This window comes from Ambystoma mexicanum, chromosome 12 (genome assembly GCF_040938575.1).
Source record: "Ambystoma mexicanum isolate Mex_15411 chromosome 12, UKY_AmexF1_1, whole genome shotgun sequence".
In the NCBI taxonomy this organism is placed as follows: domain Eukaryota; kingdom Metazoa; phylum Chordata; class Amphibia; order Caudata; family Ambystomatidae; genus Ambystoma; species Ambystoma mexicanum.
Genome location: NC_090936.1, coordinates 896,379,743 through 896,396,719, shown reverse-complemented (window position 1 = coordinate 896,396,719; position 16,977 = coordinate 896,379,743). Strand labels below are relative to the sequence as shown.

Below are 16,977 nucleotides of genomic sequence, written 5' to 3'. Positions count from 1 at the left end.
AAGACGGTTGGCCTACGGCCATCAAGTTACGTCTGTCATTCAAATGAAGGGTATTCACTTTTCCAGATTGACAAACCCTCCTTTTGGCCGTATGCCAAACGTCTTTATTCATTCATTGTATCCTCCTCCGATGAGGATAAGTCTGGGGTATCTATGTCTGAACCTTTCATGCTATTATGAGCATCATCATCATTAATGTCTATAGCCATGAATTGTTTTACTGTTTTTGTTTCATCAGTGTCTCTGTTATTTTGGTCATGAGTTTGTTTTCCTCTCGACACCATGTGCATACATCCCTTAGTACATCCATCAGTTATTTCGGTGCAAACTATTGGTAAGCATTGTATGCAACAGCAACATGTTATGAATATACCAAGTACCACCATTAGTATCGAAATTAACTTCCATCCCCAAGACCGCAATAATCCCCAAAACCAGGATCCTATCCCCCAACCCCCTTCTTCAGTAGAGAGTGTGGAACTTAGGACATGTAATTTTCGGATTGCTTTAAATATTGTAGGGGAGTAATCATCTATATACACACAGCATGCAGTTTTTACAAGTTTGCAAACTCCCCCACGATCAACTAATATTATATCGAGAGCCATCCTGTTTTGGAGTGCCATTAGTCTTATTCCTTTTTCTTCTAACGTCATAGTCAATAAAATATCCGTTGTTGAATCTATTGTATTTTTTAATATTCTAGACAGTTTTGTTATATTGTAGGAATTTTCTATTTGGGACAAGAATGGTATAAATGATTTGGCTATATCTATTGCTATCATTGCATCCTCGCTACTCCTTTGAGTTCTACCTTTTGTTCGTCTGGCTACTTCTGCTGTCTCCAAGAGGAACACTCCTGGAAACAGTAGACCTAGGTAGCATGTACCTCCCCAGTTCCTAGGTAACCATGGATATGCTTTTTTCCCACATATAAAGTAAACAGGGTCCCCTACGTACACGGGTTCTATTTCATGCTTTAAAACCACTGTGTTCAGGCAGTTGCTAAACGTTCCTACTTTATAGGAACCCTTTTTCTGTAAACATAGGGGAACAGTTTCGGGGCTGTGATCCACTGTATAAGCAGGGGGCACAGCATCTTTATTCCATTCATCCCTCATTTGAAATGTCATTACTGATGTTTCTTCTGCTGGCGGGGTTGTTCTATTTTGCCTATGTAATCCATCTAGTCTTGTTGTCTTTCGTGTATTCTTCCTCATGGGATCTGGTGAAAACACGCAAGCTTTGTGGAATATGGAACAACCCACAGGTCTCATGATCACTTCCTCAAATTCATTCATATTGGTCTCATCTAGCTGACCCGTATTACTCTTGTTCCATTTCCCAAAGAACATTGCACTCAAAGATACTTCACATGAATAAACCAATGGTAACGGTTGTACATACCAGCCTATCCCTTTCCCATCGTGCTGTGGTAAATGGGCACAAACCCAGCAATCTTTTTTCTTTAAAACCGCATGGGTCATGTTCATGATGAGCAACAATGTATTTTTGCCGTATCCTTCTCTATGTCTTTCTTCCATTGGGGGCAAAGTACCAGTGATTACATGAACCGGGCTTTCAGTAGCTGCTTTTGGCAAAAGTGTTTCTAATGGGTGCACGGACTCCAGGAACCATAGTGTAATAGCTGTTATTGTTGGTACTACCATACTTAAGAAACACAGGACCAATGACCAAATCAGTACCTTATTCCTTTTACCATGCTTTTTCCCTAAATTTACAGTCTCTAAATCTATCATCTTTTCAGCAGGGGTGCAGGAGGAGGCTGAAACCGGTCTTGATTTGTTCTTCATCGTCCTTCTTCTTGCTGGCAAAGTTCGTCGCAAATGTCTCTCATTCTTGATGCCAGAAAAGTTCAACGAAAAATGTCACAGTTCAATTCTGCCAGCCCTTTCACAGCCTAGATTACCTATCCACTCCGAGCAAGATTAGTTGTTCTTCCTCCCACTTCTCAGACGATTTCTGAACAGTTTTTTATTGATAGATTACTATGTGCATCCAGCTTGTCCCGCTCTGGCTTAGGACACATGCACTCTATCAGTCTAGCTTGTCCTGCTCTGGCTCCTGACACATGTACTTTTTATAAGCGCACCGAGGAGCCGTGAGTCTTGAATTGTCCGACTTGCACAACTCTCACACTTCTCTCCTCTACACCCCTGGCTCCCACTCCGTCCGTGAGTGGAACCAAAGGTAAAAGAAAAGCACCAAAGATCTTTGGATTACTTTGCCTGTCGAGGCCGCAAATTATACCGTTTCACTCCTGGTATTGTATGATCCGTGAATAGTGCAGTTGCACTTCCAGTATCAGGCTTAGTGTCAGCCTGTGGCACAATGATGGGTAGCGATGAGCGCCGTGGCAATAATGTAGTTTCTTTCTTTGGCTTTGGTGCATTTGCAGAAACTGGTGGGTGCCAAAGGGGTATACGCGTTGTTTCTGCTCGTGTTTGCAATGCAGGGTTTGTGTCCCCCGGCAGTGATGTTGTTTCTGCTGAGCAACGTTGGGGCACTTTTCGCCCTCTCCCCTTACTGGCAGCCTCCCCAGGCTCTGTTTCGAGTTTCACTTCTCGCTCAGGCTGATGCTGTGGCAATGGACTGGCAACAGTTTCTTTTGTTTCCGAGACCGTTTCCTTTCTCTGGTCGTCGGAAGTTGTCAGCAGTTCTGGGAATCTTTTGGCATGTGTTGCATGGATCCATGCCTTCCGTCTGTCCACTCGAATGGCCGTTTGCGTTGCCAGAAGTACTTGGTAGGGGCCGCGCCACCTGGGTGCTAATGCTGTCTTCCGCTCAAAGTTCTTTATTAAGACCCAACTTCCAGGCTCCAGCGAGTGCCCCGGTCCGGTGTATCGCACTGGTAACGCCTCCTGCACCTGCTGATGAATCAAACGCAACTTCTGCATTAAAAGGCCACAGTACGTGCTTAACATAGGATGCTCGACCTCACATAATCTTTTGGGCTGCGGTGCGCACCACACATTTGCTGGTCTCCCCATTATAATTTCATAGGGGGAGAGCCCAGTTTTAGCCAGCACAGACGTGCGCATGCACAATAGCGCTAGGGGTAATGCATCCACCCAACTCAACTTGCTCCCAGCACAGATTTTAGCTATATTTGACTTTAAGATACTGTTATGTCTCTCAACAAGCCCGGCAGAACTGAGATGCCTGGAACTGTGAAATTGCTTCTCTATCTGCAGACCTGCACAAATCTGTAGTGCTACTGCGCCACAAAGTGTGGGCCGTTGTCTGACCACAGGATACGGGGCAACCCAAACCGGGAGAAATACTCCTTCAACATTACTTTTGCCGTTGACATGGCAGTGCAGTCTTTTAAAGGATATGCCTCCACCCACTTGCTAAATGCACAAATCACCACTAACACATTTGTAGTTCTGGCACCTTTCCATTTCTATGAAATCAAAATGGATCACCTCAAATGGCATAGAGGGTGGGCCAAAACTACCTACTGGAGTCATGGTTCCTTTCCCTACATTGTGTTGCAGGCACGTAATACAATTCTGCACTAGCCTTTCTGCATTCTTTTTTATGTGTTCATTTTTCCATACTGTGGATAAATGCTGTACCATCTTCTTCGCGCAAATGTGGGTAGGGCTATGCGCCATTGTGACCATTGCGGTTACGTAAGAATTTGGCAAGAATATGCGCCATTGTGACCATTGCGGTTACGTAAGAATTTGGCAACATCCAGTTCTTGGTCTCTTTGTCCACCCAACATCCCTCCAAATCTAACTCAGCAGAGCCCTTAGCCCACCCCTGAATCTCTTCGGTCGTGGCCTCAGCCTGCATTTCTTTGACTGTGGCAACTCCATTCTCTATCATATAAGGTACTTCCTCAGTCTGTACTGTCATCATCTTATTTCCCAAATCTGTGGCTGTTTGCTTCGCAATCCTGTCTGCAAGTGCGTCTCCCTCTCCCACTTTACATGTTACTTTTTTATGCGCCTCGCATTTCACTATAGCTAGGCGCTTTGGAAATGTGAGTGCAGACAACAATCGCACAATCAAAGGGCCATGCTGAATCCTGGCCCCATGTGATGTCAAGAAACCCCTCCCAGCCCAGAGTCGGCCAAAGTTATGAACCATGCCAAAGGTGTACTGGCTGTCAGTATAAATATTCACGTTCAAATTCTCAGAGAGTTCACAGGCTCGGGTCAGTGCTATTATTTCTGCGGCTTGTGTCGAATTGTAGGGGATTCTTCTGCTTTCTACAACACTCTCTAGGGCAGTAATTGCATATGCGGCCGTTGATGTGCCATCAGGTAATTTAAAACAAGAGCCGTCACAAAATAACTCCCCATCTGGCTCTTTCTGTGGGATGTTGCTCAAGTCAATTCTTCCCTTTGTTTCTTCTTCAGTGACCATTAAACAATCATGTGGTGGTGATTCGTTGTCACCAATTTCTGCTATGGGCAGTGGCATTAATTCTGCAGGATTCAATGTGCTACACCTCATAATTTGGATGTGGGGTGCAAACAAGATTAGCTCATATCTTGTTAGTCTAGCTGAGGTGAGGTGTTGCATTTGTGTCCTATTTAATAGAACGTCTTTAGCATGTGGCACCATCAGAATTAAAGTGTGCCCCAATACCATTCCTTCAGTTTGTTTCACTGACGCAGCAGCCGCTGCGACGGATCGCAAACATCGTGGTAGTGCGCGCGCTACAGGGTCCAGCGCGGAAGAATAATAGCCGCACAGCCTATTTCTTCCACCTTGTTCCTGTGTCAAAACCGCCAATGCACATCCTTCACTCTCACTCACAAATAGTCTAAAGATCTTTTTATAGTTAGGAGTGCCTAAAACTGGCGCAGCACACAATGCAGCTTTCAATTGCTCAAACGCTTTCTGACATTCCTCATCCCATTGTAAAGGCATCACTGCATCCTTTTTAGTTAACTTTATCATCGGCTTCACAATCAACGCAACATTACTGATCCACTGCCGACAATAAGAGGCCATGCCTATTACAGCTCTCACTCCTTTTTGAGTTTTTGGAATAGTCATACTAGAAATACTTTCTATGCGTTCTGGTGTTAATCTTCTCCCTTCTTTCAAAAGTAGGTAACCCAAATAAGACACCACCTTCTGATTATACTGGAATTTCTTCAAATTTGCCTTGTGACCATGGGTCGCCAAGTGTGTCAATAGTAATATAGTACTTTCTTTGCAGATCTCTTTTGTGTCAGCAGCTAATAACAAGTCATCTATGTACTGCAAGAGTATGCAACCATTGGGTAATTTTAGCATGTCTAGCTGCTCTTTTAGCGCTCTGCTGTAAATGCTCGGGCTTTCTGTGTATCCTTGTGGAATGCGTGTGAATGTGAATGATCGACATCCTAGAGTGAACGCGAACAGATATCTACTGCTTTTATCCACTGGAATGCTAAAGAACGCGTTCTTCAGATCAACTACACTAAAGTATTCTGCAGTGGCCGGTATCATTGTTAGTATGGTTGTGACATCTGAGACCAAAGGGAATTGTGGGTCTACCACTTTGTTTAATGCGCGCAGATCAATTATGAAACTATAGGGTACTTCATTGCCTCCTTTCTTGTAAACTGGAAGAATCGGGCTGTTGCACGTGCTACCTGCAGTTTCTTCAACCACCCCCAATCTCACCAGGTCAGTAACAATACTTTTTAATCCCTTCTCACCTTCAACAGAAATTTTATACTGGGGAATTCGTGGTAATGTAACACCTTCTTTCAAAGTTATTTTTGCTGGCTCTATTTTCAAGCATCCTACATCGTTATCATGCATCGCCCACAGACAGGTTGGTACTCTACTTAGCTCTTCTGGTAACGCTTTTGACATAAATTCCGTCACCGGTGCATCGTGAAGCCACATCGTGAGGAAAACCCCATCTGCCGTACAATGTATGACTGCCCCCAATTTTCTCAACAAATTTAATCCTAGCAAGTTCTCTCCACAATTTTCTGTCAAAAGAAATGGACACTGTTCCGTAAATGGTCCTATTGTAATTGGGACAGCTTCGGACATGGGGTTAATTACTGGTGTACCTGCGAACCCTACAGAAACATTCTTTTGCCCCGACAGTGGGATCTCCGGAACCAAGTGGTGGTCTATCAAACACTTCTGTGCCCCTGTATCTACAAGGAAACGGTGCTCCTTATTCCTGACTCTCATTTCTACGTAGGGTCCTCTCTGATTCACGGGAATAGACACTGGTTCCGACCCCTGCCGTGGGCTGTCCTATCGCGAAAATAACACATCGTCCGATGTGTAGTCACCGCTGCTGCTATAATACGTGTTTGGCTGTGTATCAAAAATATTCCCATTTCCCCCTCGGTGTCCTCCACTCTGATCATTTCTCTGTTGGCCCTGCCCACCCTGATTTTGGTTCGAAACACTTTGGTTCAATGCCTGGTTCTGTTGCGCTTGGTTTTGACCATAGGATTGGTTTTGAGTACCTCCATTGGTATATCCCTGCTGCATGCTATTTCTGCTTGGGCCGTTTGACCCCTGATGTCCTCTATGAGGCCTTCTCTGACCAAACCCACCTCTATTCTGTAGGTGCGGGCATTGCGCTCGCCAGTGTCCTTCCTCCTTACAGTGCGCACATTGATTTACTCCCAATGACACCCCGTGCATATTATTCAAATTTCCTCTGCCTTGTGCATTTCCTCTACCTCTATTGTATCCAATGACCTGCTGCAGTAACACTCTTACTATCGTTCGCATCGCTTCTTTTCTCATCTCCAATGGGTACCCATTACATATCTCACTTACTTCCTTCACTGGCGTTCTTTTGTTCGACATCCATCGCATTGTTTCCCCCACCCATACCTGCAATCTTTGTTTATCACCTATTTGTCCCGGTACTGGCAACTGCTTTGTACCACCTGAAAAAACTCTCGGCCACGATTTTTGCATATACAACCTCGACGCCTCCTTCCTACCGTTCTTAATACACTCACTACTATATTCAGGTGTAGCAAACATTTCCGCATATCTGTCTTCCATTTCATTTTTTACTTCAATGAGTTTGTGCACATGTTTTCTTACATCCTCATCTCTTTGCTCACTGCGTGCTAACTTATTCAAATCTAACAATCGCTGTGGCGGTAAATTCCCAAGTATCTTTTTCCATTCTCCCACCAAAATTTCCCCCATACATTCCAACACTACCTGTCTCTCGTCGCTTCTTCGGTACCCATATAATGAGGCCAATGCTGCCGTCCCATCATGTCCTTCTATGTAAATGTCTGCCTCTTGCCGTAATTCAATCTTTCTTTCTTTGCTGATCGTGCTTCGAGTTACCCGTCCAAATCCTGTTCCTTCAGCCCCGCCTCTCGCCTCCCCGGTCTCAATTTCGACTTCGGAAGGGGCGGATGGTGCTGAATCTGTCTCTGGAGCGGGAGGTGCGGATGGGACCAGTGACACAGGTGGCATCTGTGAAGGGCCTTCCTGGGTGCTGGGAAATTGCGTGTCCGTGGTCTGCGCTTGTGGGAGGGCTCCAGCTGTGGGTGGGGCTTGGGTTAATGCTTGCGTGAGGGGAAGTGCTTGGGCTACGGGAGGGGGTACGAAAGCTACTGGTTGGGCCTGCGCAGTCACTACTGGCGTGTTTGGTTTCGATTCTGGTTTTGGGCCTCGAGCCGTGTTAGTTAACAAATGTTCCATTAATTCGTCTGCTATGTGTAGTTCCCGCTGAGGGTATACTCCTTCTATATTCATTTGGTCACGTCACCCTTCCCGTCTTAGACTTGCCGTCCACTCCTCCTCCTCCTTTTCTTCTGCTACCTCAAGCTTCATTTTGTGCCTATGCGCATGCTTCTCTCTACTCCTAAATCGGAGCATTGATTCCCTCCTCCAATCTTTGACAGTCTCAAAAGCTGCGGGTCGCGCTTTTTTTCTAATCAGCACCCTTTCTGGGTTATCTATCCTCGCAATCTCAAAGCTACCATTAATCGGCCACTGGTGGTCGGGTTGCTTTCTAGTTTGCCTATGCCAAATTTCACAAAATATTATCGCACCCACACCATATTTTGCATACATGTCATAAGCCGGCGTTCCCCCAGGCGGTGCACTTTGGCCATATTCCAAGGACTGTCTGCCGCAGCTGAAAAGCCCCGCTAAAGTGGACAGTACTCCAGGCATGTTTTTTTTAACCTTCCCCTTTGGTTAGCTAACCTTTACCTGGATGTTTGAATTTGCAAAATCAACACTCTACCAAAAATCAGGTTTTTATTTGAATCGGGAATGACTCACCTGATAAAACAAGTCGCCTGTCCTAATGCAACCTCTCCCAACATCGTGTCTGCGCTCCTCAGGCTTCTGCCTCGTCTCGGGACCCTCGCCTCCTTTGCCCTCTGGCCCGGTACGTCGATCAGGGATCAGATGTGTGCAGATCTGCGGAAGGAATCTCTCCTCACTTCTACAGGGCGCCCCGTACACTTCTTGATCCCGGCTCGATCGTCCCGTCCTCGCCGTTCTTCTGCCTTTACTCCGTTACAACGTATACGATTGGGCAAGTGGGGGAGGGTCCCTATTCGGGCGCCATCTTGAAAGGGGCCCATAGGGGTCCCTCGTGATATGGACACAAGGCAATAACCATACACGAAAAGATGCGCCAGACACGAGGTTCAAATTCCCAATGCTAGGGTTTATTGCAAGCAGAAATAGTCCCAATTGGCCAATTCTGGTCTCACGCCCCGCGACGTGAGTTTCCTAGACCTGGAGGGACGCAAGAGAGTGAATTACGTACATCAGTTACATATATACAAAATGCATATCATACAATCAGCTATGTCATGTTTAACGCCCTCCTTTATTAAGTTTCTTTGAACTCGAATGATGATGGACATTTCCAACGGGTATGACAATTATGACACTTTTGATGTCTATTCTAGTAACAATGTGCAATTTAGAAAGTGCGGAGGCATCTTTTAGTTGTTGAACAGAACACAGTGGTTCTGTTCTTGGAAGCAAGCTGCACACGGGGGAAGAGTCACATTCCAAGCTTTGCTATCTATGAGGTACTATTCGTGTCCCGAGAGCCGACACGCTCTAAAGGGTTTTGCGAAGGGGTGCCGTAGGAAGAGCATAATTCAAGCCTTTAGCTGTTTTATTCTAACATATTCTACCATCGTACGAGACTGGCTGGCAGCTGTGAAGTGAAGTGATTAAATGCCCTGCAGCTCTCCCTCAAGGCTACAGAGAGGGAGCGTGGGCATTCCTTTCTGAGCTACTCATGAGGAGTTTTCAACAAACTCCTCAGTCCCGCGACCTTGCCCTTTCATATTCAGACAACAATGTTAACAGTTGAGTAAGCAGAATCCGCAAGAATTGCAAGCTGCAAAGCAGTTTTAGACAGAAAGCAATGAGCAATGGTTAACAAGCAAAATGGCGATTCTTGCTACGTTTAAAATGGCCGCTTGTTGGTCAAGGATAAGAGTCTATATTTCTATAATTCGGTGCATAAAACGGTTGGCCTACGGCCATCAAGTTACGTCTGTCATTCAAATGAAGGGTATTCACTTTTCCAGATTGACAATCCCCGGGGGGCTAGTGGGTGAGCCACCTTCTGGTTTCTCACAATGTGTATTCTAATTCTGTTTTTTGCCATAAAAGGTTGCTTCACTTTCACCCAAAAAACTACCCCACACTATCATTTTTCTTTTTCTTTTGACCATTGCCTTACAGGGCAGTTCAAGCCTGTCTGCACCTCGACTAGGCGCATCTGTGAAAGAATCTGTAAATGTTGTGACACTAGGCGCGTTGCTACCGTTATTATGGTAGTAAATATTTTGCTACGCAGAGTATTTCATTGGGTTTCACTGTCAGTCTAGAAAAATGGATACCTCTCATATGGGACGGCAAACATATTTTGGTGGCCGTGGGCCAACCGTCTCATGCACGATATGACAGACATATAGGTTTCCGAGTTTGCCAATGAACGGCCATTTTGATGTAACAAGGATCGCCATTTTGTTTTCTAACCATTGCTCATTGCTTTCTGTTCTTATTGCTTCGCAGTACATTTTCTGCTTACACTGCTCGACTGTAAAACATTGTTGTCTGCACCTGAGAGGACAGGGCCGCGAGGATACCAAGAGTTCGTTGAAACACAACATAGGCAGCGCCGGGAAAGAATGCCCGGCTCCCTCCCGAATGTAGCCTTGAAGCAGAGCTGCAGGGAATTTAATAATTTCGCAGCTGCCAGCCAGTCTCGTTATATGGTAGAATATGTTTAGAATAAAGCAGCTAAAGGCTTGAATTATGCTCTTTTTACAGCCCCCCTTTACTGAGCCCTGTTAGAGCGCGTCGGCTCCCAGGACACGAATAGCACCTCATAGATAGCAGGGTCTGGAATGCAACTCTTCCCCCGTATGTAGCTCGCTCACAAGAACAGAAGCACTGTGTTCTGTTCAACAAATAAAAGATGCCTCCGCACTTGCAAATTGCACATTGTTACTAGAATAGATATTTGAAGATGTCATAATTGTCGGAAGTGTCCATCATCACACAGAGTTCAAAGAAATCCAATAAAGGGGGGTGTTAAACATGTCATAACTGATTGTATGATATGCATTCTAGGCCCCTTTCATCACCCACAGCTTGACATGAATATTGTTCATTTTTGTGCCCGGTGCACCCTCAGAAATAAAAAAAAAATCGTTGTGGCTCCCTGAGAACACTGGATAAAGGGTCTCAATGTTATTTGGCCTTCACTGCACCACACAAACAATTTAAAGGACACAATGTGGTGAATAACCACAAGTAATTGATAAGGTTCAGTACATTGAAAGCAGACATAGGGAAGTTAGGTTTCTATTGCTGAAATCTGTCTTTCGAATCGGTTGGTAGTCCATCACATAGGGACATTGGAAACTCAATGCAGAATGTAAGCAAAGTTTTAATTAGTGTTTGGGCAAGTGAGGATGGTAAGTGTGTTGTATGCTACACGAACGATGTCACAGATGGATGAATAATTTGATGCAAAGAATAGAATTGTACGTGTTAATTATAACTGTAATTGTTAACATATGTATGTAATGCGTATATTATATTAAAAAGTGGGTACTGAAATATATTTGTTTTATTCTCGATTTTACACAGTTACATTGTCCCGATGTGTACCTGTCATGGTGTGATACTTCCTTCCAGTTGACGGCTTTTTCAACTGAAATGAACAATACTAGTGAACACGCATCTGGGATAACCATTATCTGGGACGATCACCAGACACCAATCTGTCCTTTCCCTGTTGCAGTAACAAGGAGCAAAATGACATCCTATAGATTATAAAAACATACTGATGTGAAAGTGTTGCATTCGATACTGAAAGCAATCTGTTCTACTCACTAACGGATCACAATATCCGTAGATCCAAAATCAGTCATGGAAAATAATAACTTTCTGTGAACAATACAAAGACTGTGATTAATCGATCGCTAAACGGAATCGCCATTATAAGATGTTTTCGTGAACACCTCTCTGTAGCATTATGACAAAAATAAAAGTACTTGCTACCATTAAGATTATTGTTGTTTTCTTTGATATAGACGGTTTTTAACATTTTTGTGAAAAGAAAGAAAGGTTTTTGCTTACTGTGTGGATGTGTGCGTTTATGTTCCTGGTTCTGCGTTGGAAAACGTTATGACGCGGGTGATGACAGGGAGCGTTTTACTATGCTGCCCACCAACGTTATTAAAATAGGTGGAGCATATCGTTTTGATTAGTGATGTCAGCTTTAGGGACTGGTGAGCTTTATTGCTGCCGCGATGGCACTTGAACCGAGGGCGATAGACCAACGGATAAGATTTCCACAAGATGGCGGTGCTCATGCAGGTGTTTTCGCATGTATAAAAGTGAGGAAAACTAAGGTAAGATGCATAGGAATTTTGAAGATGGATCGATGTATGATCGAAAATACATGCCTGATCGATTGGGAGAATAAAATTTCTGAGCAAACTACCACTTTATAAGTCACAAACGAGTTTAAAGGTATACATTTCTTTGACTGTCATTAAACCCTCCACACAACGTTGCATAGAAATAGCATGCGTTTTCAACAGCAAAGTTAACAATATAAAAGAAGAAATTCAAATAAAATGCCCACTGCCAGATAATTAGCTACACTAACTCCAGGGGTCACAACCTTTCCGTCTATCAGAATGTGAAATTGCTCATCTTCTGGCTAGAGCCAGATTTTAATTTTCAGTGACAGATTTGTGTCCTATTAAAACACCAACCCCTTTTTTCCACCTTGGAAATCCCATCAGAGAAGATTTCCTTCCAAGCTCTAACACACCATGATTCATTCTTTCATCAATAGGAAAGGTGTAATCTGCAAGATTCTGCAAATTTCTGCAAAATCTCAAAGCTTTCCACTGCGGAAAACGTATACATACTGCATGTACCACTTTGATAATGCAACATGTAGAATTTGCAAATATTCCTGATCTTTATAAACCTGAGTTTGGTCAAGGTTTTAATACCAAGTCATTGGTGAGCTTCAAAACTGACAGTATCAGGTGGCTGGTTGATGGGGGCAGTGTTGGTACTTTTAGATCTGATGCCTTTGTCACTGTCGACTGCTCCATCCCCTTAGGACAGCTTCAGTGGTTTGGCATCACAAGCTCTGCACTTACGTAACTCGCTGACTTACTGTCAGGGTGACCACAATCAGTGGTGAGTGATACATTTGAGTCATGTAACAATCTCATGCAGTGGTGGCATAATGCCTTCCATCACAACGGCCCCAGATTGGCAGGATTTAAAATAATCCTTTAATTGATCTCTTCATTAGGAAAACCTACATCTTCTCATCTCTCCAAAAATGAACCTAAAACATTGGGGAAGTGGGGCAATTCCGTCTTGGCTCAGGCGATGATACTCTGGAACTCTCCTTGCATGTTGGTGTCAGGAAGGAAGAGCACCATCTGTACTTTAGCAACCATTTCACTTCCCTTTTTCCGAATTACTTCTCCCATCATTATATTAAAGCTCAGCTTGACAATTGTAAGATATTTGTTCCAGCCGTCCACTTGCCTAATGCCAAGATGCAATTATAGGCGCAAGCTGGCACTCTTCAGCTAGCACTAAACTATCCAAGGAGAGAAAAGGACTCTGTAATCAAGAAGCAAGCTGGGCATTATATCTCTAGGAATAAGAAGACAACACTCAAGACAGGTGCTATAAAGGTGGGACTGAGTTTTAAGCCGGACAGCAAACAAGCACTTAATCATGCAGGCTGTGTATTAGACCAGAGATTTCTTTCGAACCAATGGTCCCTACTTTTCTCATCTGGCTGCTTTTATGATAGGGTTTCTTAGGAGGATTATCCAAAGGAAACATAAGACCTTAGGGGCAGCCCAACTCTTAGTAGAGTTCACAGCACAACCTGAATTATACACACTCGCATCTATGAGAATAGCAAACTAGATAGGACTGTGACATCAAGCTGCAAGCTGGTGACTATAGCCCAAGGACTGAGAAGAAAAGAAGCGAGCTGGAAACTACAACAGTGAGACTGAGTTTTGAGCCAAGAAGAAAATGGGCACAGTATCAGAAAGACAGCATAGTTCTGTTTACATCTGTGGCTCTCAGGTGTCTATCTGGACTTCATTCATGATAGTTTGCCTTTCTTAAGTAGACTTTCCTGAAGACAAGGAAACAAAGATGAGAACCGCTCATCTTCTTAGATGATTTCATTCCTCACCCATTCTTGACACTTTTGGGAATATCTGTTCGCATTCTGTGCTGAAGCCAGCCATGGATCAGCAGCCTTTGTCTCGTCAGATGTTTTGGACAACCACAAACCCTTGGTAGCATAGTCAATGGTGACAGATTATGGGAGTCATAGTCGTAAACATTTGAATAGTCAAAGCCTAAAGAATTCTGTCCATGGCCCTAGAGTTCATCATCCCAATTACCCTGTTGTGTATATTAATTAAGACATAGAACTGTCCTTTTTTGCTGTGTTTTCTGTTAGTCTCTTCATCATAGCAACATACCCGGAATGGGAACAACCTCTGCAGAGAATGGAAAGCATGTGCCTTGATTCAACGAGCCTAATACTCATCATGTGTTGAGGTTTACTGTAGTCCTTTGACCAACAGATATGCAGTGCTACGAAGTAGCCAGGAGGAGGTAGGCACTCAACAACACACCCACCTTAATATATAAATACAAGCACATGTACACTTTATTCTAAAACCCTGGCATGCTTAAAAAACAATACTTACTTGCAGAGTAAAACATATTTTTCCAGGCATTTATTGAACAGCATGATGATATCATGAGGCAATTGAAGGGTTGGCAGAATAGCATCATCCTTCAGACAGAAAACAACAGATGTCAATAAATTATCTTCTTTGATCTTTTTGATCAATGCAAGATCTGCAAGGCTGAATCGGAAAGAACATTTGCTTTGGCTGTTCAAAAGGCATGAAGAATCTACAAAAGAAAGAATAAAATCCTATTTAGTTGGATGCAGGTTGTGGGTTCAAAATTGCATGGAGCTATTTTTCCCTCGCACCGCCAAGTTAACTGGTGCCACACAAAAATCCCTTCCGACATTCACTATATGCATCTTGGACAACTATATAGAAAGGTAATTTAGGAAACCACTATACAATATTTCAAGCATGATGGATCATAGGGACTTGACACAAAACAACAGCACAGAAAGATTGGTGGCAGCAGAGAACATAATGTTGTTGCAGTTAAGAGAGAGCAGTTTTTATTTATTTAGATTTATATAGCGCGCAAACAGCCCTTAGGCATCGAGAGGCTGTTACATGTGATGAGCTTAGTTACAAAAAGCATGTGAGTGGCATTTAAACATATTTACAAACTTAGTACAGATATTACATATATCAGGCAGATATAATGATAGCGTTGTATACAGATTACAGAGAATGCAAGCGGAACATAATCAAGATTAGGTGAAGAGTAGTGTCTTTGCGGACAGCTTTGCGGACGGCTGTATGGGAGGTTTCAGCTCTTAGGGACGGTGGAAGGGCATTCCATTGCAGGGCTGCTAAGTAGAGGAAGCTGGCATCGCTCGCTCTGACCCGCTTGATTTGGGGTAGTGTGAGCATGTTAGAATATGGTGTTCTAGTTGGTCTAGAGGATGCAGCTCTGTGTATTCTTTGGGACAGGTAGAGGGGGGGCTGTTTGGTTAACACATTTGTGGGTTAGAGCGAGGGTCTTGAAGTGGACGTGCTCTTTAATGGGTAACCAGTGTTCCTGTTTCCTAGCGGCAGAAATATGTTCCCTTCTAGGGATACCTATAGCTGCTCATAGGGTGCTGTTTTGGATTACTTCTAGCTTCTCAATATTCTTTACTGTGGTGCCCACAAACAGAGCATTACAGTAGTCGAGTCTTGCGTCAGGTATAGCTCTGGCAATGATGAGACAGTTTTCCTTGGGTAGCAATGGTCTAGCTACATTTAGCAGTTTGACGTTGTATGCTGCGGCAGAAGCGATGGCATTAAGTTGCCTAGACATAGAGAGGTTTGAGTCTAGGTATACTGCAAGTGTTTTTACTGTTTCGGAGACTGAGATTTTGATGTCATCAATGATGAAGTGGCTGAATTGGTTATTGAATTTCTTTAGAGTTCCAGTGGAGCCAATCAGGAAAATCTCAGTCTTGTCACTGTTGAGGCATAACCCGTCCATGACCATCCATGCTTGGATGGTTGTGTATACAGTGTTGAGGGCTCTGGAATCGGACTCATCGTCATCCTTAAGTGTAAGGAGGACTGGAGTGTCGTCCGCGCAGTTGGTCTAAGAGATACCTAGTGAGTCCAAGATGAGAAAGAGGGGTCTGGTGAATATGTTGTAGAGTGTGGGTGAGATGCAGGAGCCTTGTGGGACTCTGCATAGGATGATGGTAGGGGAGGCAGAAGCTAGGTCGGAGAAGACTTGTATGGTCCTACCTTGCAAGAATGATGTGATCCATGAGGTCGCGTTGGAGAGAAGTTGGACGTCGATGTCAGGTGATGGCAAGGGACGTTGTGATCCACAAGATCAAACGCTGAAGATAGGTCTAGGAGTAGACGTAAGGCCGGTTTACCAGAGTCCCGAGCGTCATCCATTTGGTCTTTCAGATCAAGTAGGGCCGTTTCTGTACCGTGCCCCGGGCGAAACTCAGATTGACGTAGCCCCAGAAGCTTGTTGTCTTCAATGAATTGTTGCACTTGTACGTAGGCTGCTTTTTCAAGTATTTTCAGCAGGAACGGGACTGTGGTTATGGGCCTATAGTTGTTAGGTGACGAAGGCACCAGGGTGTTTTTTTTTTTTTTTTAAGAGAGGGCTTCTTTGAGGCAGGCTGGTACCTGCATTAATGAAGGCTGTCAGAAAGTGGGAGAGAGTGGTGGCACATTCTTTGATAATGGCCGTGGGGCAGATGTCCCCTTTACAATTGGACGGTTTGATGGAATGCATGATATTAATGCCATCCTTCTCCTGGGCTTCTTTGAAGGAGAACGTGGTTGTTGGTCCATTAGTTTGGGGTGGTATAGAGAGAGCTGAATGGGTCAGGGAGTGTTGGGTGGTTTTAATTTTGGTTTGGAGGGTGTCCAGTTTGTTGTTCATGGCTGCTGGGATCCCATCGCAACATGTTTTATCATTGGTGATAATTTTGGGGGCGTGGTAGGAGTCTCTAGATCCCTGAAGAGAGAGAAGATCTCTTTTGTATCGGATTTGGCATTAGAGATCATAGCGTTAAATTAAGTTGCTTTGGCTCGGATGATGGCTTTTTGTAGTCTTTAGAGAGTTGATCAATTAAATAAGCATATGTAGTTATGGAGGTTGTAGTAAGGTGGATAGTTACTAAATGAGAGATAGCAAGATAGAAGAACTGAAAGGAAAGAAACATACAGAGTAAATAAAAGAAAAATCTATGTAAATAGGAATTAAATGTGGAAGAAATTTGAAGCACCACGGCAAGAGACAACAAGAAATCAGAAG

General features: G+C 43.9%; 1 protein-coding gene across 3 annotated transcripts in view; it reads right to left on the bottom strand.

Annotated features, from left to right (window-relative positions):
* The window catches only part of TBC1D15 (TBC1 domain family member 15), a 1,818,951-nt gene that overhangs the window by 1,215,898 nt on the left and 586,076 nt on the right, over positions 1 to 16,977 (bottom strand). For all 3 annotated transcript variants that reach the window (XM_069629387.1, XM_069629388.1, XM_069629389.1), the window contains exon 5: positions 14,247 to 14,457. In XM_069629387.1, coding sequence (XP_069485488.1) covers positions 14,247 to 14,457 — 211 coding nt within the window. The remainder of the gene's footprint in view (positions 1 to 14,246; positions 14,458 to 16,977) is intronic.